Source organism: Strix uralensis, chromosome 29, assembly GCF_047716275.1.
Source record: "Strix uralensis isolate ZFMK-TIS-50842 chromosome 29, bStrUra1, whole genome shotgun sequence".
NCBI lineage: Eukaryota > Metazoa > Chordata > Aves > Strigiformes > Strigidae > Strix > Strix uralensis.
Window position 1 is genome coordinate 3,310,345 of NC_134000.1, and position 27,458 is coordinate 3,337,802.

General features: G+C 44.1%; 1 protein-coding gene across 6 annotated transcripts; it reads right to left on the reverse strand.

Moving 5' to 3' along the window:
* Positions 1-26,957, reverse strand: ALKBH3 (alkB homolog 3, alpha-ketoglutarate dependent dioxygenase). Of its 6 annotated transcripts, none has more exons than XR_012626646.1 (12): positions 26,827-26,957; positions 24,562-24,674; positions 23,321-23,355; positions 22,349-22,396; positions 20,681-20,784; positions 19,379-19,467; positions 16,008-16,217; positions 7,469-7,567; positions 6,534-6,944; positions 3,384-3,469; positions 2,553-2,696; positions 1-254 (listed from the first exon to the last, which is right to left on the reverse strand). XR_012626646.1 is itself a non-coding variant. In XM_074852488.1 (9 exons), the coding sequence occupies exons 1-9, from the start codon at positions 26,894-26,896 to the stop codon at positions 6,852-6,854; spliced, it is 861 nt and encodes a 286-aa protein (XP_074708589.1). In that variant the 5' UTR covers positions 26,897-26,957; the 3' UTR covers positions 5,654-6,851. The 6 variants fall into 6 exon arrangements, 2 of the variants coding, with proteins under 2 accessions (XP_074708589.1, XP_074708591.1); XR_012626644.1 differs by lacking the exon at positions 1-254 and adding an exon at positions 812-1,090; XR_012626645.1 differs by lacking the exons at positions 1-254; positions 2,553-2,696; positions 3,384-3,469 and adding an exon at positions 3,473-3,490.
* Between the last annotated feature and the right edge of the window lie 501 nt (positions 26,958-27,458).

Consider the following 27,458-nt stretch of genomic DNA (forward strand, 5'->3'; position numbering starts at 1 on the left):
CGCGGTGTTAGCCAAACAAAGCCTGAGCATTGTTACTTTCATTAACTATATGATCTATACATATATTTATAAATCATCTCAGGGGTGCGGTCACAGGCCGAGGACACTGGAGACATAAACACGCCGTGGATTTTCACTGTGATGTAAATCACCGAAACCCACATTTCAGCTTCCCAGCGAGGTGTGTGAGAAGAGTGCTGTTTTAACTTGGCCAAGGGCAGGCAGGTCAGGCTTGGGCCGCTTTAAAATGAAGGCTGTAAAGATCAAAGTCAGGTTTGGTAGGGAGGATGGGTTGAAATGAGGAACCCTCAGAAGCAGAGGAGCCAGCTGAAGGCAGAGGCGTGGTGAAGGCTGCGACAGGAGGGAGCAGGAGGAACAGTGGGGCCATGCGGGCCGGCCGAGAGCAGAACCAAGGCTGGAGTAAGAAGAGTGAGGGACAGAGTCTGGGTCGGTGACAAGGGTGGAAAACCCAGCAAGGGGCTGCAGGGCACGCTGCCTGCGGGGCACACGGCATTAGCTCTCTTCAAACCTCGCTTCTCTCTGCCAGCCTGACAAGCTCTGGGAGCGGACCGTTCCCTTCCAGCCTGCACGGCGAGGAGGTACCCAAGGCATGACTGTAGGTCGTGACAAACACCCATGAATACCCGTGAGGTACAACACAGTTAACAGAAAGGATGTGTACTCAAAGCTCCTACCTCCTCAAATACCTCACTTTCCATCTTGCCTGACTTTTTGCGAGCTGCAGTAAATCCCATAAAGCTTCTGCTCACTGCCATTAGGACAAAGTATTGACTAAAATGTATGAATGTATTAACAGTCCTCACAGAAATATTTTATTTTATTCTCTGTATCAAATCGTTTTAATTGTAAAGTGATAGCTGAAGTGAGAAGACAGCGTTTCAGTAGCACGTCAGGATAACAGCGTTTGGCTGTCATCACACCACTAACAATAAATGTAGTAACAAAAGCCGTTGTTTTCAGAGAGAGCTGCAAAATGTTCCCTGACGAAAACTGCTATATTGAATTTCCCTTGTTTGGCCTGAGGGGCGTCAGAAGGGATGTCAGCTTTTCCCAGCTCTGTTACTGACGTCTTGGGACACGGCGATACGAGGAGACAAGATAAAAGTGCAGTTTAGACAACTGGAGACCAGTGATTGCAGAAAACCCAGCTGTTTAAAGAATGAAACTGTGCTTTTAACAAATTAAGAGACTTGACTCTTAAGAGAATATTCCTGCTGGTACAAGTTGCTGCCACTTGGAGTAAAATTAACCTCTAACCTCCCATGGCTTTAACTGTCGAGGTATTAGTATGTTCAGTTGTTACTGTGATCCTATCCACTAAGCAGCGCAGAAATCAGGAGTTCTAGTTCAACAATACTTTTTGTAATTAATAAAACACATCCTGGCGCAGGTTCAAAAGCTTGAAAAAATGTTTTGTGCCCCACAAAATAAATTTAAAAAAAAATTTTGGGAAAAAAACCCCTCTTTGCGTGTACAGGGGAGCACTTTGTGGATGAAAGGCAGGAATTTCTGTCCCTCCATATGGCCCGTGTCGAGCTGGTGGCCGAGGCGGTGCCGATGGCCACGCGTGCTGTGCAGCCTCCCAGGCAACGCTCCAGCTGTGGGAGCAGAAACGCTGTTGGCAGGGGAGCGAGGAGAGGATTCCCCCGCTCCTCCTCGGGGAGGCCCAGCGTAACCCATAGCCCTCTGGGCATAGGATGCTCGTCTTGGTTTTCCTCCCGTGCCCAACTGATTTTTGCAAGAGCTGGAGAAATTGAATTATTTCAGAGACTTTTCCTATCCTCTCTCAGATTTGGACAAAACTGATCACAAACCTCAAAACTAGCAAGGGAGGGCTGACTAGCAGGCAGCACGGCCACAAAGGCTCTGGCTGCTTTGGAAGTCGGGCAAGAGGGAAACCTTTCCTACGGGAGTCGAGATTAAAAATCTTAAATCAGTGCCACAAATAGAATCTTAGCACTGCTGAAGGATTTTATTTTCCACTTCCTTCTGCAGCTAAAAACACTGCAAAGCATCCAAGTATTTCAGCAGAATAAATTTCCTTTTTTCCTCTTTTTAAGCCTATTTGCAGAAATAACTGTAGTCTAGGGATTAAAACAGAAGTTTCTTGACAATTAACTATCAGACTTAAGTAACCAAATCCTGCAGACTGGTTTTTACTCAATCTCTAAACCTTTTTGGGGACTTGAGACAAAAATTACTACAACCACATCAGTAAGTAATAGGTGAGTGACCCCAGTTCCAGGAACTGAAGCCCTGTCTGCTGAGGGGATCCAGTGTGGCACTAATGCTGACAAGCAGAAAGAAAAACAAGCGTAAGCCCACCCCTGTCAGATGAAAGCCCAAAGCCGAGGAATGATCTTTGTAACACCAGGAAGAAGTTTTTCTAAGATAAAATAGAGCCACTTTGGTCTCTGCAAGGGAAGCGAAGCCAGGAGTTAACTGATGAGGTGGCCAAAAGAAAGATTGATCAGTGCAGAATACAGGGACGTTACAGAGAAGCAGCCGATGCTCAGGCCGTTTTATTCTACCTGTGTCCTGCGTCCCGCCAGCAGTGTCTTGCTCCATCGCTGCCCCTGCCCCGAGGCCTGGGAGGATTTCTTCATGCTGGCTTGTCAGCCCGTCCCAGGGAAGCAACCTCTTCTCTGGCACAAGCTGCGACGGCTTCACCGCCGCTGGGGAAGTGCAGATATTGGCAAATTTTGCCTTACACGCAGCGTCAGACACCTTCCTAGTGCCATGCCCGCTGCCCCCCCTCCCCTGCGCAGGGGTGGGTGTCGGTGCCACGTCCCGGCTGGCTGCGTAACCCAGGGAGCCTGCAGCCCCCCACCGCTTCCCAACAGAAACCACCACCTGGCAATTTTAAATCCCTCTTCCATCGCTCCCACTTGCTTTTCCCAAAGAATGGAGGAGGCTGCATCTTGTGGTCCCCCTCCTTTCCAAGCCCCCCCGGCTATTTCGAGCTGAAGGCATGCCATGCCAGTGGGGCAGGCTGCCTCCCCCTTGGCACAGTGCAGAAACCCAGCACGGATCTGCCTCCAGTAAGCAGGACGCAGGGAGCGGGGGGATACTGGGAACCAGGGAAGTTCTGCAGCCTTACAAACCCGGCCCCAAGCTGGGACTGTGGGTTGTGTATCTGAGCCACTACACCCGCTGGCAAGTCACAGAATCACAGAATCATCAAGGCTGGAAAAGCCCTTGAACCTCCTCCAGTCCAACCATTAACCTCACACTGACCGTTCCCATCTTGCTGAGGGAATGGCCCTCTGGGAAGGGCCAGCGCTCCTATAGCCAACAGCTGCTGAGCCCCTATAGAACCCTCACAAGTTGCTCTCTGGCATGCCAAGAAGAGGAGATGATACCTGCAAGATCTCAGCAGAAGTTAGGCGCAGGGAGGACAGGCCACTGAGCTCCAGTTTAAACAAATAGCCCCAGTTGCTATGGAAACCTCAAGGATGGAAAAGAAGCACTTTGAAAACAAAACACAGTGAGGCAGATTTCATATCCACTCTGAAAAGGTTTATGACCAGAAAAGGCAAAGTGGGTGTTAAATGCTTTTTAGCTAAGTCAATAGTAGCAGTGCTTGGAAAGGAGGCATTATGGATTCGCAGCTCCTACCATACCTCTTCTCTCACAAACCCCAGGAGAACAGTCTTCTGTGCTTTGCCAATATTACAGTATGAAAATTCTGGTTTCTTAACCTCTTCCTGGCACCCCATCTCCTTCTACATTACTACTGTAGCTATAAATTACTATATGTAGCTATACTAAGCCCATCAGTCACAACAAGTAGAAAATACATAGCTAGAATTAATCTGACACGGGAGGAATAAGATTATCTACAGCTTTAAAGCTAATAAAAACTGAAAATCCTGACTAGGGTTTTCTTCCCCTTAAAAAAAAATGAAAGAAATACAGCAGAGGAATGAAGGAACTTTGCCATGGATTTTAAATGGCGTGTGCTCAGATCGACCTGGTGTGGCCCAACAGCACAGTGTTCAATCCTGTCTCGTCAGGAGTTTGTGCTTGAATATTCAGGCGTTCTGTGATTAAACGCTCATTGCAAGTAGCATGGAGACAGAGTGATTCCTGGCACTAGTATGGTTAACTAATAATGTTATTGTTTATATAGGTGTTAAATAAATGAATGGTTACATATTGTTGATGGAACCAGTCGCCCTTTTGTTCAGGACAGCTCCATCCTGCGTGTTCCCTCAGGGTGGCAGGCCACCATCCATCCTCACCAAAGACAGCTTCCATTCATCTGCTCCTTAGCACCAAGCCTGGTGGTGGTTATTTTGGAAAAGGTGATGGTTATTTTGGAAAAGGGAATCTTAACAATCTGTTTGAAAGCCACAGACAATGAACGGTTTTGAGGAATGCAATTTTTCAGCTGTTCCAGGAAGAAACACACATACTCTGCTGAAAAATAACATTTCAGAATGAAGCAACGGGAAAAAAGTAAAGCCCCAGTTTATATCTTCTGCATAAAAACAATCGTCACACCTGCAGCAGGGAGCATACGAGAGGTAACTAGACATAAATGTGAACAAAGGACAACGGGAGCGAGAGGAGAAAGGAAAAGGCTACGAGAGGCAGTTTGGGAGACACAGGAAGAACACAGGGAATATGGAAACTAAAATTCAGAGTGCTCTGTAGGCAATGCAGCTCTCAGCACCTGCTCCGCCACCTCGTACGGACAGACTGCTCCATGCTTAGTCTGGTGGTAACAGCAGAACCAGGCAACACCCCACCCCCCATCCTCTCCATACCTTTGCTTTCAGATAAACAATATATTTTACTCTAAATTAATGTAATGTATTCTGAGTTTAAAGCTTTTTCAAAAAGCTTTTTGGCTGGGAATATTGTACTGTCAAAACAGTGCTAGGAAGGCAAAGCCTTGTAACTGGAAAAGAAATCTTTTGGGTAGCATTATTAGAAATACATTTTTTAAACCCATATAACTAGGGGAAAGGTTCCTCCAGCTATCTTTAAGTTAAAGAATGGACCCTAACTACATATTTACCATTCTGAATACGTTACCCTCTGCACCTGACTCCAACAGCAGAAACAGCTGAACAGTAGCACTAGAAATTTTCCAGTTGCCCTGGTCTCCACTGAAAAAAACCCTTTAGGTGCCATAAGACCACCACCAGGTTCAAGACTTCTCAAACCTCACTTTTGCACACATCCAGTTTGAGAACTCTAAGAGTGCTTGCAGCATTCAGGAACAAATATCTACCTACAGGAAAAATGTCCCTGCGGGAAGATCTCCTGAGGAGATGTGGGCTGGAATCTCCTCTGCTCTAAGCCATTTCCTGCTGTCCCGGCAGGCAGGAGGTTGCAATCCGCTGCCACCTGGCTAGGTGACATTTTTGGGAGGAGGTGGGGGTAGGAAGGAAGGACCCACAAGTTCCCAGCTGACAAAGAAACTTGACCTCTATTGCCAACTGTTCCCCTTGCAGCCAGGGCACTTGGGACAGGGGGAGGAACGATGCCACGTGCCTTCTCCCCACTGTCAACCAGATTTGGATATAAGCAGCAGCACAGTTGACACATGGGAGAGAGCAGAACATAGTAGACACCAGCAACAAAAGGGTATCACCCCAAGAGAGCTCCGTCGGATACAGCATTTCTCTTACAAATCATTTTATTGTTGGGAAGGAAATCTTGGTTTTCTCCCGGATCAAAGGAAGTAAAGAAACTAAACCACAATTTGCTACCATTATAAATTAAAACTGAGAAAGGAAGTGAAAAACTGTTCTTCCATAACAGTATCAGCCTCCAGGGCCCCACCATCAGTTACGTGCCACAGCTTCACTGAATTCAAATGACTTGCAATTTCCGTAGGCTGAGATTTGGGGGTTTAAAAGTTTCTGTCTAGTCCCCATCTCCTACTCTCTCCTGACACTCCTGTCCCACCCGAAATCACTGGAAGCTACAGCTTCGTTGTGCTAAAACCAAAAAAGAAATCAAGAGTTTATTAGCAAATTCCAAAAGTCATGTTTTTCATCTCTTTGTGTCTATTTTCCTGCCTATGACACAGACGTAACGGTTTCAAGCCAGCAGGGATGGAGGACTGATAATACTCAAGCAATGGGCAGCTTTGACCTGGCTGATAAGGCTCGTGGCTAAGGCGTCTCTGTTGCCTGCCTTGTCTGTCTTCTCGGCACGGATAAACAGTCAGGATAAAGTCTGACCGCAGAGTGCGTAGCAGAAGTGAGCCTTGACCCTCTGTTCTACTAGACATTAGTATAATTCAAGTAGTTATATAAACAATGAAACTGATTGCTTCATTGGAAAAGACTTTGCAACCTACAAATGAAAAGCAACGCACTACCCCTTGGTGAAATGAGTAATACTCGGAGATCATCATGAAGTGCAGCTTTCTCCTTTCTGCACACACAGCACACACACAGCTGGCTTTACATAAAAGAATCCTGTCTTGTCATTACTTAGAACACCGATCACTACTTGGGGGGAAAGCGGAGACAAGAAAAACAACTGCTCACTGAATCTTTCTGCTCCAGTCGGTACCTCTCAGATCTTCCATGTGCCTTGTGTTCTTTTAAGAATGAGCACGGTTTTTTCACAAACTTAAAGCCTGTGATTTAGTATCATCCAATAGTGTATCATTTCTGAAAACAGAACAGCATTGTCCACGTAACACAGGCAGTTTCTGATTGTCAAAGATCTTCATAATATCGATTCGTTTCCCCACCAGATATTTCACAGAACTCTGTTCCTTTAAGGCTTCCTTTAAATCTGTAGCAATTCACAGGCTCTGGATCTGCTGTGGGTTTATATCCCGCAATGCCCAAAGCACCTCTTCACTTCCAAACTCCATCAGGTTCTGGATAAATGATCCTAAAGGTCAAGTTTATCCGTGCATCTCTAGAATGATATTCCTTAGGCACTCGATGCTGTAAGTGGCATTAGAAGGAAAAAAACCAAAACAAAACAAAACATGAGCTTGCGTATTTAAAATACAGGCAATCAAACAATGTAAAAAAACTTAATTTGCTGTGATGGCTTTTTATTAGCATTTCTAAACATTTAGGTAAGGCAAAAAATTCGTGTTCAGACTGTTCAGGGCCACTGAAAACAAAAGACCTTTTGTAGATTACTGTAGGCTTGTTAAATTAAGTTGCAACTTTTTTATATTCCAAGTTCCTAAATTGATTTTGCTCTTTCAGCTCCAGGTTGCAGCTTTCATTGCTGAACTTTAATGCTGGAACATCTGAGCTGATTCCTATTACATCACTTAGCACTTGAAAGAAAACCCATTGTTTCTGTGGGTGCTTTGAAATTCTGCAGCAGAAAGCAATATTAATGCGCTGGGAAACAACTCTATCACTGCAAGCAGAATGTGCCCTACCTTTATGGGAGTGCCTCCTGCATATTGTACTGCAAGGAAAGCACACAAACGGTGTCGAGGAGTTCTTACCTGCCAGTCCTCCTGGGTAGCTCCTTCCATCAGCAGCAGAGTCCCGTGATCAAGTGGGATCCTTAGTCTTTCCACGTAAGTGTAGTCTCCATTCTCTTCCTAAAAAGAAACGTTAGACACTGAAGAAGCAGGCACGTGCATTTGGTAGAAAACCAGTCCTCTTAAAAAGCTGTGAGGGCAGAGGGGGAAAGTTAAGCTCTTACAAGATCAAGAAGTCTAACTAAACTTCTCTCATTACCGTATTTCATAAAGAGCTCAGGAGCCGAACATTTTAAGGATGGAAGAAGCTATTACATCTCACTGCCTGTATGACACAGGTAAAGCTCAGCAAGTTTCTACATCTAGTGCAAAATTCTGGAGCGAGGCTGTGAACCTTTTGGCATCATCCACTCCTGAAATAAACACTTCTGCCTGGAGACATCCTGCAATAGCCACCCTGATTCCAACAGTTCATCAAAAATACACATCTTCCTTCTATTCTGAATTTGTCTGGTTTTGCACATTACATGTTGGTATATATTATCTGCTAGATGAAGAACTTTTCCTATCCAAAAAAAAAAAATCGCCTCTTCCGATAGTACCTTGTAAAACAAGTTGTCTTAAACTTTATCATTACTAAGCAGAACAGACTGCTAAACTAGAAGACAAATAATTTGTGAACTTTTGTTAGGCCTTCAGATTACGTACAACTTTTTTCACGCACGAATACAGCAAACAGACATAGTAACACCACAGTATTAGTCTCACACATCAGTGGGAATAGCACCTCTCCATTGCTTTGCACTATCCCTTCCAATCTGAAATCAGAATAAGACAGTGCTAAGTCAAATTGCTCAGGGAAGTTTATCACGCCAACACAGTTCTCATTGTCAGTCATGACGGTAACATCCTCATGAAATCACACGATGAGTGACATGAGCTATCTTCCAGAATGCCATGTGGGCAGGTATTCTAATGCTCTATGTAGTCCTTTCATATTTTTTGATTTTAGCCTTCAAGAGCTGCAGGAAAAAATTGCTGCAAACCTTGAACAACTTCCATTGAACATCTTGCCTTCACGTTGGCACTTTGATTATTTTGTTTGAAATGTGAGTAGGAAAACCAGGATGTCCCCCAAATACAGAATGGCAGTATATATTTTGTGGTTTATAGCTCTCTATTGCCAACTTTGCAAGCTGGCTGGGAAGAATGGAAAGCAACTCTCTGAAATGAGGAATTCGGGGAAGTTTCAGATAGGAAGTCACCTACAAAATACGGGGATTACTTTAGAGAGAGGGGGAGTTGGAGACATATTTTAATTGGTGTTGAAAGGGAGGGGACTTAAGAGGTCTTTTATTTTTAAGTTATAGAAAGCCATAGATAGCTTGAAAGTGTTAAGTGAATAATAAATGTCCTCCACTGGGAAAAGACTATGACAGGTTCTCAGTCTCTGCATTGTACAAGTACAGGGTTAACCTTGTTCTGAGTGTATGGCATATAACAAACAGATAGCCTGAATGCGTGCTTCTTATTGTACCACTGCCTCTAGAAGCAGAGATACTGGCTTTTATCCAAAGAGATCACCAAATCAGTTATTTGTTGATGAAAGAAAAGCCAGAGATCACAATCACTACAAAGAGATGAGAAAAAAATAATAAGGCCAGGTCTGAGCTTCTAAAGCATGACAGTGTTCTTGTACGGGACCTTAGACAGTTGTTGAACAAATGCTTCAGATTTTCTATTTTTTAATTAGTTAGGCAGTATCTTCTCTTCCAGTGTTTTATAATGCTTACTGGACTCCTAAAAATCACACTTACTGAATGTTTAGGAGGAGGCAAAGCTCAGTTATTTCAGACCCAGCTGAAGGGAGCAGTTACTCCAGACTCAACAAAACCTGCTACTACCAGAGCCACATTTGTCTCGTAAAATGAAACTGTACCTTGGAGGGGGAAGGAAAAAAAAAATAAAGAAGGAGATGAGCAGTCACAATTTATGTCACTTGTAAGAAGCAGATCACAAAGAAGCTGGAAACAATACAGGACAACTGAGGCTGGGAAAATGGAATTATCACACTAAGATTTAACCCATCTTGAGGTGCAGGTAGAGTGACAAAAGTCCCACATTTCTGAAACACAAGTTACAAGATCTTCAGGAACACCAATAGGGCTCTGCACAGACCAACAGAAGAAAACATTAACAGGTCATAAAAAGGCAAACTAGTCTTCTGAGAGACATTAAAAAGACCCAGTAGCTCTCATCCCACACATTTTAATGCTTTTACAAAACCCCTCACATTTTCAAAAATGTTAACAAACTTCCTTAAAGCTTAATTGTGCAGTGGCCCAACTTGATGCAGGTTTGTCTTTTTTAAAGTTCATGGCTTGCTGAAAAACTCAAAATAATGAGGTAAAGTATCGACTACTGGGAAAATTATGTCCTGGACTTAAAGTTCAATTTTCCAAAGAACAACTGGGAGTGTGTGTATGTGTATAAAAAAGACGCACAGAAAGAAGATCGCAAATCCTCTAAAAGGCAAAAGAGCTTGGTTGGGATCAAATCCATTCGTGATAATAAAAAGCATCACTTACTGTAACTGACTACTTGTGTGCACCATTGCCACTTTCTGTCCCTGCCTGGGACTAGAAGTCACAGTGTGACAGAACAAGGCTGCTGCTGCAGCTGGCAGCACTGGCTGGCAATTCTGGATTTGTGCGTTTCTTGGGGATACCGAAGGGCCCAAGGCACTCAGAATCACCTGTAATATGTATTCTTTGTAAGGACAATGCAAAACATATTTTTAAGCTTCTAGAATTATTAGCCATTTATCTTGCTCTGTTAAAAGTACTGTGGAATGCCAAAAATGTTCTCTTAAACTTCAGAAGAAACAAGATAAAATTTCAAAAACAGGTATTATAAACACGACTGCTGATGAAAAGCAGAGAAATACCATTGCACGGCTGTCTTCTATTTCACAGGATTACATCATTTCACTTTGTGGATGGACAACAGCTCACTTATTTTTATCTCTTGCTCATCTTGATTAAAAAGGAATTATTCCAAGATAAATGATTTAGGAGAAAACACCCTCTTGGCTTAGAAAACCCAGTATGTAAAAGCAGCAGTTACTTTTTGTTTTACATGGGACATCTCTGAGCTTAGTTTTACTCAGAAAAAGAGATTTTTATGTCAGTTGGTTTTGCAGAGCCAGCAAAGTTAGACAAGAAGTTTTTGCTGTCTTACATGTCGTTACCAACACTGTCCACCAAATCTCGTTTCACAACTTTTATCTCTAGAGCTGATGTTAGACATACAGAAAACTCAGTAGGGTTTCAGAGGTCAAGAAGTTTAAGAAGGAAATTCATTCTTGACATCTAAGGAGGAAAAGACTTTTTTTAAATACTGTTAACAAACATGGGAAGAAACGCACCAGGTATCCTTTATAGGGTCACTTGGTAACTCTATATGTATGACAAAACCAGCTGCTTCCAAGAACAGGTCTAGTAAAGCAAATGCTCTGCTTCTTAGTACATTAGAATTTTTATAACCTTGAGTTGCACATTTAATACAAGCTCTACACTGTCCAAGTACGCTGCCTAAAACCTTTTTTATCCTTCATTCAAGTAACTACAGTTAATAAGTAAGGAAAGTTCAGCATGAGTTGATGGGAAGCTGTGAATATAAAATCTGTAAGTATTCCTGGACTTCATCAAGGTTTTTTTCTTAAAACGGTATCAAAATCAAAAAGGTAAGAAAGAGATCTAGTATGTATCAAGGTATTTTTCTTAAAACGGTATCAAAATCAAAAAGGTAAGAAAGAGAAAAGATCTAGTATATATAAATCACCTCAGTTTGTTTCTTAAGCCTCAGGCAAGTTTATTGAGATAGGAGTAGGAAATGGGTTCTGGATAGTGTGGAAGCATCTTCTATTATAAGGAAAAGTGAATGGAAACATCCTGTAGAAGAACGTATAAATAATAACGCAGTTATACAAGCACATGATGCAAAATTGTTTTCAAAGGCTAAAGTCAGCTGCCTTCATGGAGAATGCTGGCTTCTAGTCTTCTGCTTTACCTATTTATCTATTTATCTTTACAAAACTTCTAATTTGGGATTTTTCAGACTTCCATCTTGCTTGTATCCCTCTTTTCCAGTTTACTCTTCTACCAGCAGCTGTGGAAACACCCTCCTCCACAACAAAGCTGTCTCATCTATCAATACTTTTTTACCTGTTTATTCTTACTATCTTTGACAAAATCCTCACTGCAGCTCTTTTACTGATTCAGTGAGACTGAGTATCAGTTATATTGCCCTTTCCACACGTAATCCACTTGCCCGCCTACACAGGACTATCTTTAAACTCCCTCAGCCTTTCTGCAGCTGACCTAGCAGACTGCAAAGCGAGGCAGCTCTAAAGCACTCGCATCTTCCCCTCTGCTTGTCTACAGCTGCTCAAGTCCTGCCATTACTGGTGGACAACACCTCCTCCTCTGCAGCCACCGCTGTCTGCAAGTCTCCTTCACGCAAGTCTGAACGTTCAATCCTCCTCGTTCTGATCCAAGCCTCTGTTTCTACTCTGCTCCATATATTCCCATACTCGTATGCAGTTAGGCCTGTTAGGACACGAAGGGTTATTTTTCTGCTTTTTACAAAAAGTACTAGGTGATCTTGAACTTCTGCTAGAACTGCTACTCAAGGACAGAAGGAAAGGACTGTGTTTTAGTGTTTCGTTTGAAGGACAGACCCATCCAAAGGCAGATTCTGAGAACACCCGAACATCCTGCTATTATCTAACAGGCGTGTGAAGCTCCCTCCCCTCCTCAGCACCCCTCGGTTTCCTTGGTTACAGATGGAAGAGCAGCAACCTGGCAGACAGCTTTCCAACTCTCTCCAACTCCTTCCACAGCTCACACGGCAGTTCCTTGGGCAACTACACCCCGCCGGTCCCCATGGCACCCAGGGCTCTGCTACGGAGCACCTCCCAGCGGGACGTGGGAGCTTAGGGGGATGTTAAATCACCCTCCACCCCTGAACTAGCATTTCACACTCAGCTTCCAGAAAGACTTAACCGGGTAACCTGGCATCAGCTGAGTTGAGCAGTAATAAGCAGTAGTAAAAATGGTAGCGAGACTGTATCAGAAAGACCCATCTAACACAGCAAAATCAGTTCCTCTAGAGAAGGACGATTAAGTCAAAAATCAAGCGGGACAGGGGCCTCGAGGCTGTGTGGAGAACAGGAGGAGGTCACGGTGGTGCAGCGGTGACAGTTACGCTGTGGGCAAGCGTGAGAGGACTTGTTGACTAAACCAATAAATTGTGTGTGAATTGTGTATGAATCACAGCTCTAAAACAAAGCATTCGCCTCTTGGTTTCGGTGTAGGAAGGAGCTACAATGATGTGGGGGAACAAGAGGCAAGAAAAAGTTTAAGAAATTTACTGGAACTAGAAGTAGAAAATAAAAGAAACCAGATCACTCCACTGCAGACTTTGAACTACCAAGTAGGCATCCAAAAACCCCTAGAAACCATCTAAAGCAAAGGCAAAATATCAGCTACAACCACACAACTGGTCCAAATAAACAGAAAAGGCAGTATTTAGAAGAAAGAATGCTTAAAAAGAAAAATGCCAGCGGGCAAAGGAAAACAATTTCTGGCATCGTGTTAATTTCCATGAAAAGTCTCCTTAATTCCAGTGGGGAATTTACTCCTGAAATGTATTTGTAACTTTTTTACATGCACTGGGCTGAAATCTGAGTAAGAATGATTTCTACTTATCCACAAGGGATGCTTGTTAATTCAGATTCAAACAGGCTGTGCATGCCTCTACACTCCTTCACCATCTATTACATGATGAACACTTACTCATCCATTACAGTACTCACCAAAAAAGAAAAACAGCGGCCCGAACCTTTCCCTCCCCTCACCCTAGAACAATTTTCAGCAAAAAAACCACCACTTGCACCTAAACAACTTTTTTTTTTTTCCCCCAAGTTAAAATGCAGAGTGACAGAATGACCTGTATAAATGTCACCAAATTCCCACCAGACAAATGTCAAAATTCAGACAAACATGCACAAAAAAGCCAACCCACCAACATTACTGGTCTTCTTTGCAGTTAGAGAAATAGGATTTTATTCTCTAATAAGTTCATCCACATTTCAAGATACAATATGGAAAATATTTGTACAGATACTAACACGAACTGGTCTCTCATCTAGTATTCTCCAACAGCACTACAAGATGTTACCTGACCTGCAGTACACACTGTACCCACTACATGATTGCACACAGGCAACTGCTTTAGTCTTTTTTCCCAGTACCATTTATCCACAGCGAGCTCCTACCACAGTATTTCTCATCTTCTATTTTCATTACATCTTTCCATCTTTCATCTCAAAATACTTAAAAGCACTCACAAGAACAGAGGGCAATGAAGGCCTTTGAAACTCTAGAATCCGAAATACTAGAATGTTGGCCCTCAAAGGGGTTTAATTTTGGGAGGAAAAGGATTTACTTTCTCTACCTCCTCAGCGAAGACTAGCTCTGGAAAGCCCGATGTACTGATACTGGCAGATTACAAACCAGGGAGAGCCCGAATGCCTGTGATGACTGTTAATCCCTTTTCTCTAGACTACACTCCTCTTCCTGTAACTTGCTTTTGAACAAAGTAACGATCAAATACCTACAATCAACTTTAACTTGCTCTTAATGAAAGAGAGAATGCTACACGACAATAGAGTATGAAAATTACTTCTTTGGTGGTACAGCCTGAAGGGTTGTAATTTCCATCAGAGCCTCTTGTAACTCCCACTTGGCAAAGCACCTAGTGTCATAGGATGCTCTCAGAAAAACTGCAGGCTTTGGGAATGCGCAAAGAATACGTAATGTCTGCCATGTAATTATTAAGTACGAGTTCCCTTAGGCACACGATGCAGTTAATAGCAACTTATTCAAAGATCACTCTGCACATGGGGATCATACCTTAGAAACAGGTATGTCACGCTTGCAAAAGGAATACACTTCATAGGGAGCAAGACTCAGCTAGTCAGAAATACCAGGTCAGAGGCACTGAAGAAAAAAAATGAGGAGAGCTTGAGGGATACATCTATAGAAAATCATCCATCTCAGGAAGAAAAGGGAAGAAATCGTGCAGTACAGATCAAAGAAGGCGGCCAATTATGAACGGCACAGACTGAACTTCCCCCTTTGCTCATAGTGGGTGTCTTTTCAGAAAATAGAAAACAGAGCGAAAGACATCTTGCTTAAGAACTGGGTTTGATTTTTAAGAGGGAAACTGCAAAGTTTCTACTGAAATCTAAGTGGCTTGGATTCTGACCCACTGAAGGGGAACACATGCACTTCTAGAAAGGAATCCAAGCACCCTTTACAGTTTCCCAGAGGAACGAACTTTCCAGCTGACACTGTGTTACCATCACAGCATCGAAGACACGTACTCATGCTATGCCCACTCATGTAATGCACTGGTTACGCGATCTCATGCTCGGGCCCAGGATTAATTCACTTCAGACAACAAAGAATTTACAAATTGGAGAAGTGGTGAAAAATACAAGTTATTTATTTGTTTTCTGGTTCAAATTCTGACCTTTGCTGTTCACGACTAGGTGACCCAAGGTGACTCCTGATGAGCAGACTTCAGTACGTCAGCATACAGTTTTCTACTAGGCTGATAATCACCACCTTTGCTTTCTGCATTACTTATTTAGAATAAATACCAACATAAGCAGACAGCAAACTTCTTCCCAAAGTTCTTAAAGACTACCCATGCAGAAATCTGAAGCAGGATAGCCTAAAACGAGGCCTGTATTCTCAACACAGGAACGTGCAATTCCTTTACTTGGATAAACATGAATTGCAAAATTTAAGCTGGCTTGTAAACACAGCATTCCCAAGCACAGCGTTTTATCTAGAAAGAGAATTCACTACTGAATCACCAACTAATTCCTGAAAGGATGTTCCACACACGCCTCCTTATCAAAGTGAAGATCTCTGTTTAGTCTGTGAAGTATGATGTGACAGTTTGCTATTTGATGGAAAACAAATGAGCTCCTTCCCTCTGTTCACTGTCCCTCAATCCGAACACACACAAATCAAAATGCAAACATTATTAAGAGGATTTTTACTTACAAGAGGAGTCAGAGCTACTCTTCATCCTACGTACACTATGCATCACACAATGTTTGCCCAAGTTGAAGACAATGGTATCAACTCTTTGGTTCATTTACACAGTGAAAGTCCCCTTCCACCATCACTGATTTTATTTTAAATAATGGGAAAGGCCCTTATTTGGGCAGAAGAGTGCCCAGATTGCAATTTCACTGCTGCACTACACTGCTGCACATCATCAGAGCGGTCCCATTCTCATCCTCAAGACGTCACATTCCATGCAACAGATTTCTTGATCCCTACACTTATTCCACAGAAGTTTAAGAGTTGGGCTTTCATTTACTACTAAACACTTTCAGTAATGAAGTTTTCTAAACAGAGGGAAAATACCAAACACGTCAGTAACTATCGGACTCTCCCAGTGTGGTATGAACACTCACCGGGGAGGGTTTCTTCCTCATCTCAAAGGTCCGGGTAGCACCAAAGCTGAGCGAGGCAATGACGGGATTTTTTCCCAGCGATGGTTCATCGTCACTGTGCCAGTCTACGCTATCCTTCTCATTTCGGTAGAGGTTGCAGAGAAGAGAGTTGAAGGTGTAGCCAGTGAACTCTTCAATGCGCCCCTTCACCATGGTCAGCAGAGGATGCCACTGCAGTCAGCACAGCGGGAGCAGGGTAAATACAAGGAAAGCCGGCCAGAGCAGAGAGCATAAGGCACAAGGGGAAAACTACTAAGAAACAAAATATACTGCACTGTAATCACTGAAATCAAACGAATGCCTCTGAACCATTCTGATTATATTTTCAGTAAAGCCGAGGAATGGGCTTTCTGAGAAATAGGCGTATGTTACCTATCGGTCAATACTAAATCATCTCTTAAACGTGTGAAGCCAGTCTGTTTTTCATACTAATGTAGCCAGCCACCCCAATTAACTGAAAGTAAACTCACTGAGTGAAATCTGCTTGAACTGACCATAGATAAACACAGAGAGTTCTTAACTAAGACAAAAAGCGCGCAACTTCCCCCACGCATACCTGTCTCTGGCTAAGCTAGAGGAGTTTAACGCAGGGGTCTGATAACATCTGAATTACCTGGCCACTGCTGGTGGGCACAGTGCACCCAGAAAGCTGCAATCAGTGACTAAATGACACGCCCTCAACTGTCTGCAGCTGTTGACACAGAACAAGAGACAACGGCTGGCCTAACACCCTCACAGCGTGGGGGTCTCTCCCCGCTCTGTTAGTACAGCTTGTTGAGCACAACTCACCACCTCTTGGGGTTTTGACTTTGACACTGTAACTTCTCAGTGGTTCACAAAACCAGTGTCACAGGCTCTGAGTTTCATCCCTGCCTTTGCTAACATCTGGCCGAGCCCACGACCCACGGCAGCTCTGCACACTCCACTGCAACTCAGTCCAGTGAATCATTATTTAATATTATAAACTTACATCATGACTTTCATCTGTCAGAGTGCTTTTAAGTACTATGTAAGTATCTAAAAAAAAAAAAAAGCCAAAGCAATGTAGGCCAGAATTTTTGCTCATTATACAAGCAGAAACACAAATCAAGAGAGGATAAAGAACTAATTCCAAATCTCCCAGTGCATCACTGGCAGAAGAAGGAGCAGACAGGAGGAATTATCTCCTAGTATCCACCTCTAATAATCGAGCCTGCACCACCTTCTTTCCATGCTTACCCATATTTAAAGGGTTTTTAACCTATTGGCTACACTGCAGGGGTGTTAACATACCATCTTTCTCTATTAGGGGTATTTCTAGCCGAGTCATCCCTTCAATGACTAAGCATCACGTGAATAATTAATTATATATAAACATCGCTTGCAGCTATGGGACATGTAGGGAACTCAGTAATACCACCCAAAAAAAAGCTATAGCTTGTAACTGGGCTGCCTGAATGTGCAGTATGTGCAGGACATACAATGCAATGACAGAAGAGTCCAACAAGAATTACTGAAAGCACTTTTCAGTGACCAGCTAGGGCTGGATTCCTTCAATTCCTATCACAGAAGTATTTATTACTAAAAACGTTACCATATGGAGAATTTTACAATTGAGTGGCAACCCCACTACAAACCTGCAGAAGTAGCTGTTGAAACATTACTGTGTCACCAACTACATCACTGCTTACAAAGAAACATTTTTCTAACATCAAAATTCATTCAAGCATGAGCACTGGATTATAGGTAGCAGTGCTGCAATCGCACCCAGTCTTAACGAACAAAAAAGGAGGGGCACAAAGCTAATTACTCCTACAGAGCAGGCATTCAAGGCAGGTAATTGGTTTTGGCCAAGCTGTGCACTAAGTTACATTTTACTCGGGGTATTTTTGCGATATAAACCCTACTCTTCAGGTTAAGGACTGTGCTCTTTACACCATCCACTGCTTCTTCTAGGCTGCAGGAACTCCCACCCACAAAGCTGAGAGCAATGTCCAAGTGTCCGTGTGCAGGCTGTATCTGCCTACGGGCAGTTTCCAGCCGTGGTGGGGCTGGCTCCCAGATATGCAAGTTGGCCAGTGCATCTCACCTTTTGCTGGAGTTTCTTTCTCTCAGTAAGGAGAATTATTCAGGGATAAAAGATATGATCAGCACGCATGACTGCTTTAGGCCTTGTACCTCTTGGATGAGAGGAGCAAGCCAGTGGCCCAATGAGTGCTAACCCTGAACTTAACCCAAACTGAACTGAAACTGTGAATTCAGGGTGTACAGGCTCTGTCCAACCTCTGAGCAGCAGTGGCTTCCACAACAGGCAATTCTGAACTGGATTTACATCATCAGTGTGGAGCAGAATGATTTTGCAGGGGCACTTCCAATCCCTAAAGCCATTCAGCTTCCAGAAAAGTCCATTTAAAATAACATTCCACGAATGAGTGAAGAAAAAAAGTCTGGTTTTCCACCACAAACTCCACAGGTAATGGAAATTTTGAACTATGGTATTTTTGAGACTACAAAATCTTCACAACTCATCATGTTAAATGCCGCCTTTCCACTTTTCCCAAACTGAGCTTTGCTAGGAGGTACCCGCCTCCGGCAGCAGTTCTGGCACCTGGGACACTTTTCTCTCATGCTATCCAGCCTTCAACAGCCACAATTAATTCATGGTTCAGAACACTGCAGCCTACTGCCATGGAAATGTCAAACAAAGCAATACCGAGAGACAGGACAACAGGCTGGAAGACACAGAGAGAGAGAGAGTGAACACGAACAAAATGTCAACAAGTCACTCAGAAGGTTTTTTAACCCTTCCAAAATAGCGTGGGAAATTCCATCATACAATCTGGAGTTGCTGGGCAGGCAGGTTGTGTGTGAGAATTCCATAGCATCCACACAGGAATCAGCAATATGCAAAAACTCTCATTTAAGCAGTGCTGAATCTAAGTGCTTCTGAAAGTAACTATTTCAGAAATTGATATTGCTGTATCTTTACAACAAAAAACTCAGTATGACTGTGTACACTACAATCTCCCATATAAAGATGCACAGAATAAGTCACACAGAACAATTCAGGGTTTTGTCCAAAGCTACAGTGACCCAAAAGCAGAACTTTAAACTCCGAAGTGATCATTTCCTTTTGCCAACGTTTAGCAACTAAATCATACTCCTCTCAATCCACTCATAATGCTTCTTTTATGAAGTTGTCCACACTCACTAGAATCCACTGCTGATCACAAATGAAATGCTGATAGATACTCTAGATAAAAATAGAGGATAGAGGGAATCTTTGTCTCTCAATCTCTGCAAAGGATTTCTCTGTAGATGATCGTAAAAGAAAACTGTAAGCGTGTACATACATTTGGGTTTGGCTGCATTGTTATCCTGGAGTACGTGTAAGGAAGTTCCCCGTACCAGGAGGTAAGCCTTGGCTCCTCAAAAGATACTTCTAAAAAAAGAAAAACAGGAAGACTTTCTCAGTCGCCTTATCAAAGGGCTTGGAAATGGAAAGGTGATGCAATTCTGTCAAGAAACTTGATCAAAAAGGGACAGTCCACTCACCTAAAGTTAAATAGCAGCCCCTTAAAATCCTCAGCCTTACCTAATGAACTCAAGTGAAGGAAGGAGATTATTCCAAAGCAGGCCTGTCTCCACAAGGGGAATTACCTTACCAAAATCTTGGAACCACATTAACTTTCTCATCCCTATGCCAGACAGGGACAAGTTAAAGATAGCAAAATTAAACTGAAATTTTACTGATAGTTCTGGCTTGTTTTATATTCTCCTGGTTCCAGTGCCCAAGGCGCTGATGTAAGTTGCAAGACGTATCCGCTGGAAAGGATGAAGCGGAAAGGACTGCAGCATCAAAGGGACACTACAGAAGCAGAATGTAGCAAGGCTGGACGAGCAATATTTTGTCAAATATGTGTGTGCTTTGCGCTGCAACACAAACATCAAGTTAAAAGTACTTTCAACTTCTGAACAGACTATCTTGGTAGCTATTTCTCATGCCTGACAGATAACATTCTCCATTATATGGTACCTTCACTGCAAGCCAATAAACACAAATGTTGAAGACATTTTCCAGCCCTGTCCAGTAACTACTCCGATATATTATCTTACATCCGTTCCTGACTGAAGAGAAATTTAGCTAAACAGGTGCCCCTTAGCGAACAAACCCAGAATAGCAGTCTCTTCACTTACCACATATTGGAACTAACAAGCAAAGACAAGGGAAAAGAAACATGCTCTGCTGGGATTTTCAGTGAGAGAGGCAAAAAATATTCCTGGTGACAGAAACGTCAAAGAACAGAGTTTTTGCAGCATCGCTGGGAGACAGTATGAAGGGATGGAAGCACAGACTTAATCTAAAAAAAAAGAGGGGGAAAACGAACTGGAGATGACAGGGGAAGCAGCTAAGTGCAAAGATTTTTAAGACAGGCAGTTTTAATTTGGAAAGATCTCATTTCATTGGCAACAGGAACATGGTGATAGAGATTGAAACATAAGCAGCAGTACTCTTCAGATAGGCATGGAAAGCTTGGAAAGAATTGTGAAGGAGTGCTAATATGCAAAATGAAAAACCACGATTAACAATACATGGATTTTGGTATGGAAATGAGCTGGGAATGACCTGAAAAGTTGGTCTACACACTCCTTACCCTGTCTGATGTGAGTTCGCTGACCCCAGGGTATGTCTTGGAGGAGTTGTTCAAACATCCAGTCTGCTTGTTCTGAGTCAATAAAGCCAGGAATCAAATGAATCCTAAGTAAGAAAAAGATAAAGAAAAGATGGAAGGAACACCCACTTCTATATATGCTTTGACAAAATACTCTGATTTCCAGGATTCCCAAAGGAGCTAAGAATGGCTGTAATGCATCAGACCAAAAGTCAAAGCCCAGTATCCTATTTCTGACCACACAAAAGCAGGTGGGAAGGAAGGAACAGAAGGCAGCAGGAGCTCCTGGTGAGTCTTCCCCTCACCAAACACATCCAACTGCTTTTTAAAACCTATAAAAACGTATGACATAACAATATCCTACGAGTCCCACAATCAGCCATACACTGTGTGAAAAACGGCATCCTTCTGCTTGTTATTAACTTCACATCTGATAAATCACATAGCCCTGATTACGGTACTACAATCAACATAAGTAAATAATTGCCCTTTATTCACCGCCATGCCATTCAGAATTTGATAGCCCTTTATCACTACTGCCATTCTATCCTCTCTTTTCCAAGCACAAGAGCCCTAGAGCGTTTAACCTCTCCTATTTTTACATTTTCATATGTACAATTTATATTTTGACTGTACTAACAGCAGCCTTCAGAAATTCCAGCCACTCTGGTGGGCTGCAGAGTAGGAATGCTCTTCACAAGAGTTTACTCTCGCAAGTATTCAATGCTTCAAAGACATGACAGTAAGAATATATAGTAAAGGTACTAAAAGAGAGGCAAAATCTGATTATTAACTTTTTAGAAGTGTATATATTCCAGCAACATATTGTGAAAACAAACTCAAAAAAATGACAGAATAACCCAGCTGGCTGTGTATCTTTTCTCCTTCCAGCTGGTGAAAGCTTTTACTTTTCAAACTGGTATAAAAATTTATTTGCAGTTTTAGAAGAAACCAAGATGAAAGCTTGGAAATAAATGCACAAGGAGTTACTATGTCCTTGGCATTTTTCCCACTATTAATAAAATCTATGAAATTCAGAAGAAAAGGATTAAAACTGATATTCCAGCTAAGACAGCAAAGTAAAATAAAATGCGTTTTAGTTAGTAGGAATCACAGAACAAGTAGGTTTTGTTTTGAAGTGTCCTGAAGCTGAAATAATTAAGGCACAGCAAGTAAGCAAAAGGGACAACCCTAAAGTTACCAAATCTGCCTGAAGTTAAATGCTTTTGTTAAATTAATTTAAAACGAGTCCAATTTACAGCTAAAAGGTTTTGGCAGCTCCTAACTATACAACGCAGACATCACACACGTGCTGACACTGGAATACTGATCCCAATTTCCAGCAGCAACTTACTCTGGATTGTGAAACAAAGGGACATAGCTCCTTCTCCTTGCTCCAGCCAAGAACACCAGATGCAGTATGCAGATGGTAAGAGGTTCATTTTTCTTCTCTTCAGTGCTGCTCAGACCTGTGTAAGTCTCTGCTACCTGACACTCAAAAGTATCTCCAGAAGTTCTCGAAACAGAAGATACACAGGAAGGGCAACATGCACCTGCTAGACCCAAAGCACTCTGCAGAAACCCACCTTCAGAAAGCTGAGTATCACTGTGTTGTTCAGCAACAGCAAATAACAAGTTTCATCCACTTACCTAGAAATGCCGGTCGGTGCTTTGCTGAGCTCATACACACCAGGCTTGCTGAGGATGTAGAAAGGAAAGAGCCATCAGCTGGACAAACAACAAGAAATTATCTTATGCTGAGCAGCAGGGACTAGACTTGCTCTAAGCCTGGACTAGGGAAAGTTTTCTTTAAAAGAAAAAATAGAAAAAGGTAAGGAATAACGCTCTGGAGATGTCAGAGTAAGGCAGCAAGGGGTGCTGCAGAAGCAAATGAGTTTGTGTGTACTTCCTGCCTCTCATTTCACCAAAGGCTCAATCCACAGTTTTAGGGCTCCAGAGATAAGTAAAAAAGGGATGTCACAGGAAATCTAAAGGAGACAACCATACAAGGCTGCACCCTGATCGCTATGTTTGCATTTATAGGCACACTGAATAAGAAAATTCTACAGAGAGAACTAAACTGAACCAAATTTAATTTTCAAACTCCGTAACCTCACCATGCATCATCACACCTCGCCACGCTTCATGCCAAAGTTATTCTGAGACAATCCCCGTTTCAACGCAAAGGGGAAGCGATCTATGAGTATCTAGCTTCACTACTTTTTGAAGGAAGTGCTGCTCGAGCTGCCATACCAGCTATATTCCTGGGTAACAGTGAGGAATTTCCAGCATAGTTCACTCAGGGACTGTTCTAGGAATACGTACATTGCTCACCAAAGGAGACACACCTGCAGTTCTGCTGATCCACAGTGTCCAACTGTCCGTTCTTCCTGGCTTTTACAGCTACACCAAAGCTATAAAAACTAGTTAACATGACTTGGACTCTCCTGATTATAAATTCAGTTCAGGATAAAAGGGCTGAAAGTCCACATTTTCTACTGACATTTCTTCCAAAGGCCTTGGCAGTTTTAAGTGGAGAAGGAACTCTTTTTCAGGAGATTCCCACTGACCAGCAAGACAGACAAACCGCACAGAGGACGGTGAAGTCAGCAGTATACTCACTCTATCACACCTGCCTCGGGAACTCTGCGCTCCACCTGGAAGGTAACAAGACAATACATGGGAAATGTTAAAACGTTTAAGTACCTGGCATGCTCTAGCCAAACAGAACTGATTGCCATCTCTGTTGACCCTATACAGCCGCATACTGATATGTCAGTGGGAAAAACATACCTCTGGAACATTGGTAAGCAGTAACAACCCACCCAGCCTCTCCGCGCCCCAGAAACTCTCAAACGCAGCTGCCACTGCAAGGCGGTTTTTAACAATCAACTGCCCCCTAAAGGACATTCATTTCTAAATTATTTGGATTATTACAATACTTGCGATTTATCAACTGCAACCAAAAAAAATTCTTATCCTTACGTTTGGAAGTGAAAATCTACAGCAACTATAGCAGGGATGAACAAATCCCAGGCCCCAGAAGATGAGCAAAACACAAGGCAGACCAGACATAGCAGGAGCTGACACTTTAAAGTTGTCTGCACAGCTTGAGATAGCTGGTTTGTGTTAAAACAAAACCCAAACACAGTAGTTTAATCCAGCCTGGATTATCATGCTGGTTGTCTCAGGGATTTACGCTTCTCTTCTCTGAGTTTAGTGGAGGGCTGAGATGCAAGGAGGTACGGAGTTGAACAAGCAAGAGGGTCAAAATATAGTACTATATAGACACCAGGGCTCTGCCACAGAGACAAGGGAATCTTCCCAGACCATCTCCAATCCTTCCAAGCCAAGAAGACAGCCTTTCAAACACTTCTGGCTTAGAAAGAAGCGTTCAAGAATTTTTTTCCCAAGCAAGGAACTGCCCTCCCACTGCACAGAGCACAATATCCTTCATCTGCTGATGGGGCATGAAGCAAAGTCTGTAAAACAAACCCCATGCTCTTCCCCTGTAACAAGTAAGACAGATATCCCAACTGAGGGAAAAAACAAGAGCTCAAATCATGCTTAGGACACTGCATCTTTCTAAATATTTAGGAGAACATATTCTTTTGGCTCTCTGAAAAAAAAGTAGTTATGAACAGGTACGTAGTGAATACTCAAAGCTGAACAGAGGGACTGTAACTTTCTGCTTGCTGTATACGCAAGACAGTTGCAAACTCGGCTTGGTAAAGACCAAAGTTCAGCTCCGCTGAGTTCTTAATTTGTTTTTAAACATGAGACTCAATCTCAAAGTCTGATCATTTTTATCATTTGAATAATAATAAAATATGAGCTTCTGCTAGTTACCATGTAATTTTTACCTCTGATGGCTTTTCAAAGACAAATTGCTTTTGAGTGTGAGGCGGATCCTTCCTCACCCATGCTGGTCTGGTGCCTGCTGGTGCAGGGTTGCTGGCCACAGGTGCCTTAGGTGCTAAAGCAAAAAGAGAAAACAAAACAAAAGGATCCCATGAAATGGAATTTCATCATACAAAAAACAGAGTTTGGAAGAACTTATAGAACTGTTCTTTGAAGTACTCTCCTCTGCTTGGCAGAAATGTCGGGGAACAGCCAAACCTACATTACATAAGAGTTAAAATTGCACAGAAACTGGAAATTTTTTATCTATGTTTGTTATTCATAGTCAAACAAAATTAAAAACATCCTTTTATCTGAAAGGATGATGTCTAGAACCTTTCAATTCTACCACAAACACCTATCACATGCCAGCAGAAACTTTCCCAACCAGCTAAACTGTTTCCCTCTGCAATTTTTTTTAGGAAACAACAAGATATTTTTCTGAGAAAAAATACTTTTATTAAAACAAGATTTTGAAACTAGGGAAAAAGTATGGAAGAGCAACTCAGGCATATCGTTTCATGTGTTTTATTTACACATGCAAACAGGCTTAAAAACGGGCCTGAAACAAAGACAAAGTCTTCACTGTGGATAATTCAAAAGTTGGGAAAAATCATTTTTTAACATCACCTTAGGAATAGATGGTAAGAAACATACTTGTGGCAGAGAATTTACAGGCTGCATGCCCAAGTCAAAATCACTGGCTAATTTTTTTCAGGATTAAAAAAAATCAGCTTGCCTAGGCCGCTCGGTCTGCAGAGAAACGGGGGCTTTACTGGGTATTGTAATCAGGCAAGTGGAACGTGGCGTTTTGACCATGTTCACAAAACTGACCAGTCCTTGGAAGAGTGGAAACCCGCACAGCGCTCCCTTGCCTCTGCGCTCTCAGGTTTAAATGTCTCATACAAACCAGTGATGTCAGCTGCAGCCTTTTCAACTAGCACCCTTTATTTAGTGGGGAAAAGATAGAGGAAGACGCATAATAAGTTTTATGAATAAAAAGTGACTAATAGTTATTACAGAAGTTCGCTCCACCAAATTCTATTTGTTGCATTCGGTTTGACCAGAGATGGGACGCGTGCGCTTGCTTACAGAACCACAGAATCATCGAGGCTGGAAAAGCCCTTGAAGCTCCTCCAGTCCAACCATGAACCTCACCCTGACCGTTCCCAACTCCACCAGATCCCTCAGCGCTGGCTCAACCCGACTCTTCAACCCCTCCAGGGATGGGGACTCCCCCCCTGCCCTGGGCAGCCCATTCCAACGCCCAACAACCCCTTCTGCAAAGAAATCCTTCCTAAGAGCCAGTCTGACCCTGCCCTGGCGCAGCTTGAGGCCATTCCCTCTTGTCCTGGCGCTGGGTCCTTGGCTCAAGAGACTCCTCCCCCCTCTCTGCACCCTCCTTTCAGGGAGTTGTAGAGGACCAGGAGGTCTCCCCTCAGCCTCCTCTTCTCCAGACTAAACCCCCCCAGTTCCCTCAGCCGCTCCCCATCAGACCTGTGCTCCAGACCCTGCACCAGCTCCGTTGCCCTTCTCTGGACACGCTCGAGTCATTCAATGGCCTTTTTGGAGTGAGGGGCCCAAAACTGAACACACTCATCGAGGAGCGGCCTCAAGCGTGCTGTGCATTAGAAATACATCGATACGCAGCTCAACCCGTGTTCCGCATCCAAAATTGCTACAGCAGACCTCGGACATACTTTTTACCAACAAACTGGGTTCGAACACCCGAATTTTAGTCACTTAGAGACAGCGGGCCGCCGGCCCAGGCCCCAGCTCGGTGTGACCCAGCGCGGTGAGGGGAAGCAGCCGGAGCCGCACCCACAGCAGGGGGGGCTGGAGACCCGCCCTGGCCCGGCCAAGCCCAGACTCCCCACCGCGCGTCCAGAGCCTCTCAAAGCGTTCCCGAGGAGTTTTCGGCCCAGCCCGCGTCGCCCAGGACAGCGGTTCTCTCCCTCCGTCCCGTCTCTAAGGCAAAAGGGCCCAGCGCTCCCCTCCCGGGGCGGCTCCGCACCACCGCGGGCCTGGCGGCGGCCGCCGCGCCAGCGCCTCGGCCCGGGCAGACGGGCCCTGACACCCGCCCGCTCCCGGCCCTGCCAGTGCGGCGGCAGCGGGGGGCCGGGCCGAGCCGAGCCGGGCCGGGCCCCTGCCCGCCACAGCCCAGGGGCCGCCGCCGCGCCCGCGGGCCTCGCCTGCGAGCCGGGCCTTGCCCGTGAACCGGGCCTTGCCTGCGAGCCGTCCCGCCGGGCCGCCGGCCCAGCCGCCCTGGACGCGGGATCGCTGCCGCCGCTCCGTCATGCCGCCGCCTCAGCGCCGCCGGGGCAGGGCCCGGCCCGGGGCAGGCGCGTCCCGGTGCCCCGCCCGGCCGCCTCCGCCGCAGCCCGCGCCGGGGGTTCCGCCCCGCTCCGCGGGCCCCAGAGCCCCGCCCGCAGCGGCGCTGCCTCCCGCGCCGGAGGCACCACCGGCCCACGCGCAGGTTTCAGTGAACAGTTAAAATCAAAGGTTTTCTGTCAAAAGTGTCCCAAGGAAGCTGCTTCTAACTACCTGTGCGAATGACACATCTAGTTCCCCATGTGTGGGCATTGTGGAGAGGTTGGTGCTGGTCTCTGCTCCCAGGGAATTAGTGACAGAACAAGAGGGATCAGCTTTAAACTGCAACAGGGGAGGGTCAGACTGGACAGGAGGAAAAAATGTTTCCCAGAAAGAGTTTGTCAGAGAGTGGAATAGGCTGCCCAGGGAGGGGGTGGAGTCCCCCTCCCTGGGTGTGTTTAAGGGTCGTTTGGATGAGCTGGGGGGGGATGTGGGGTAGGGGAGAACTTGTAGAGTCGGGCTGATGGTTGGACTCGGTGATCCCGAGGGG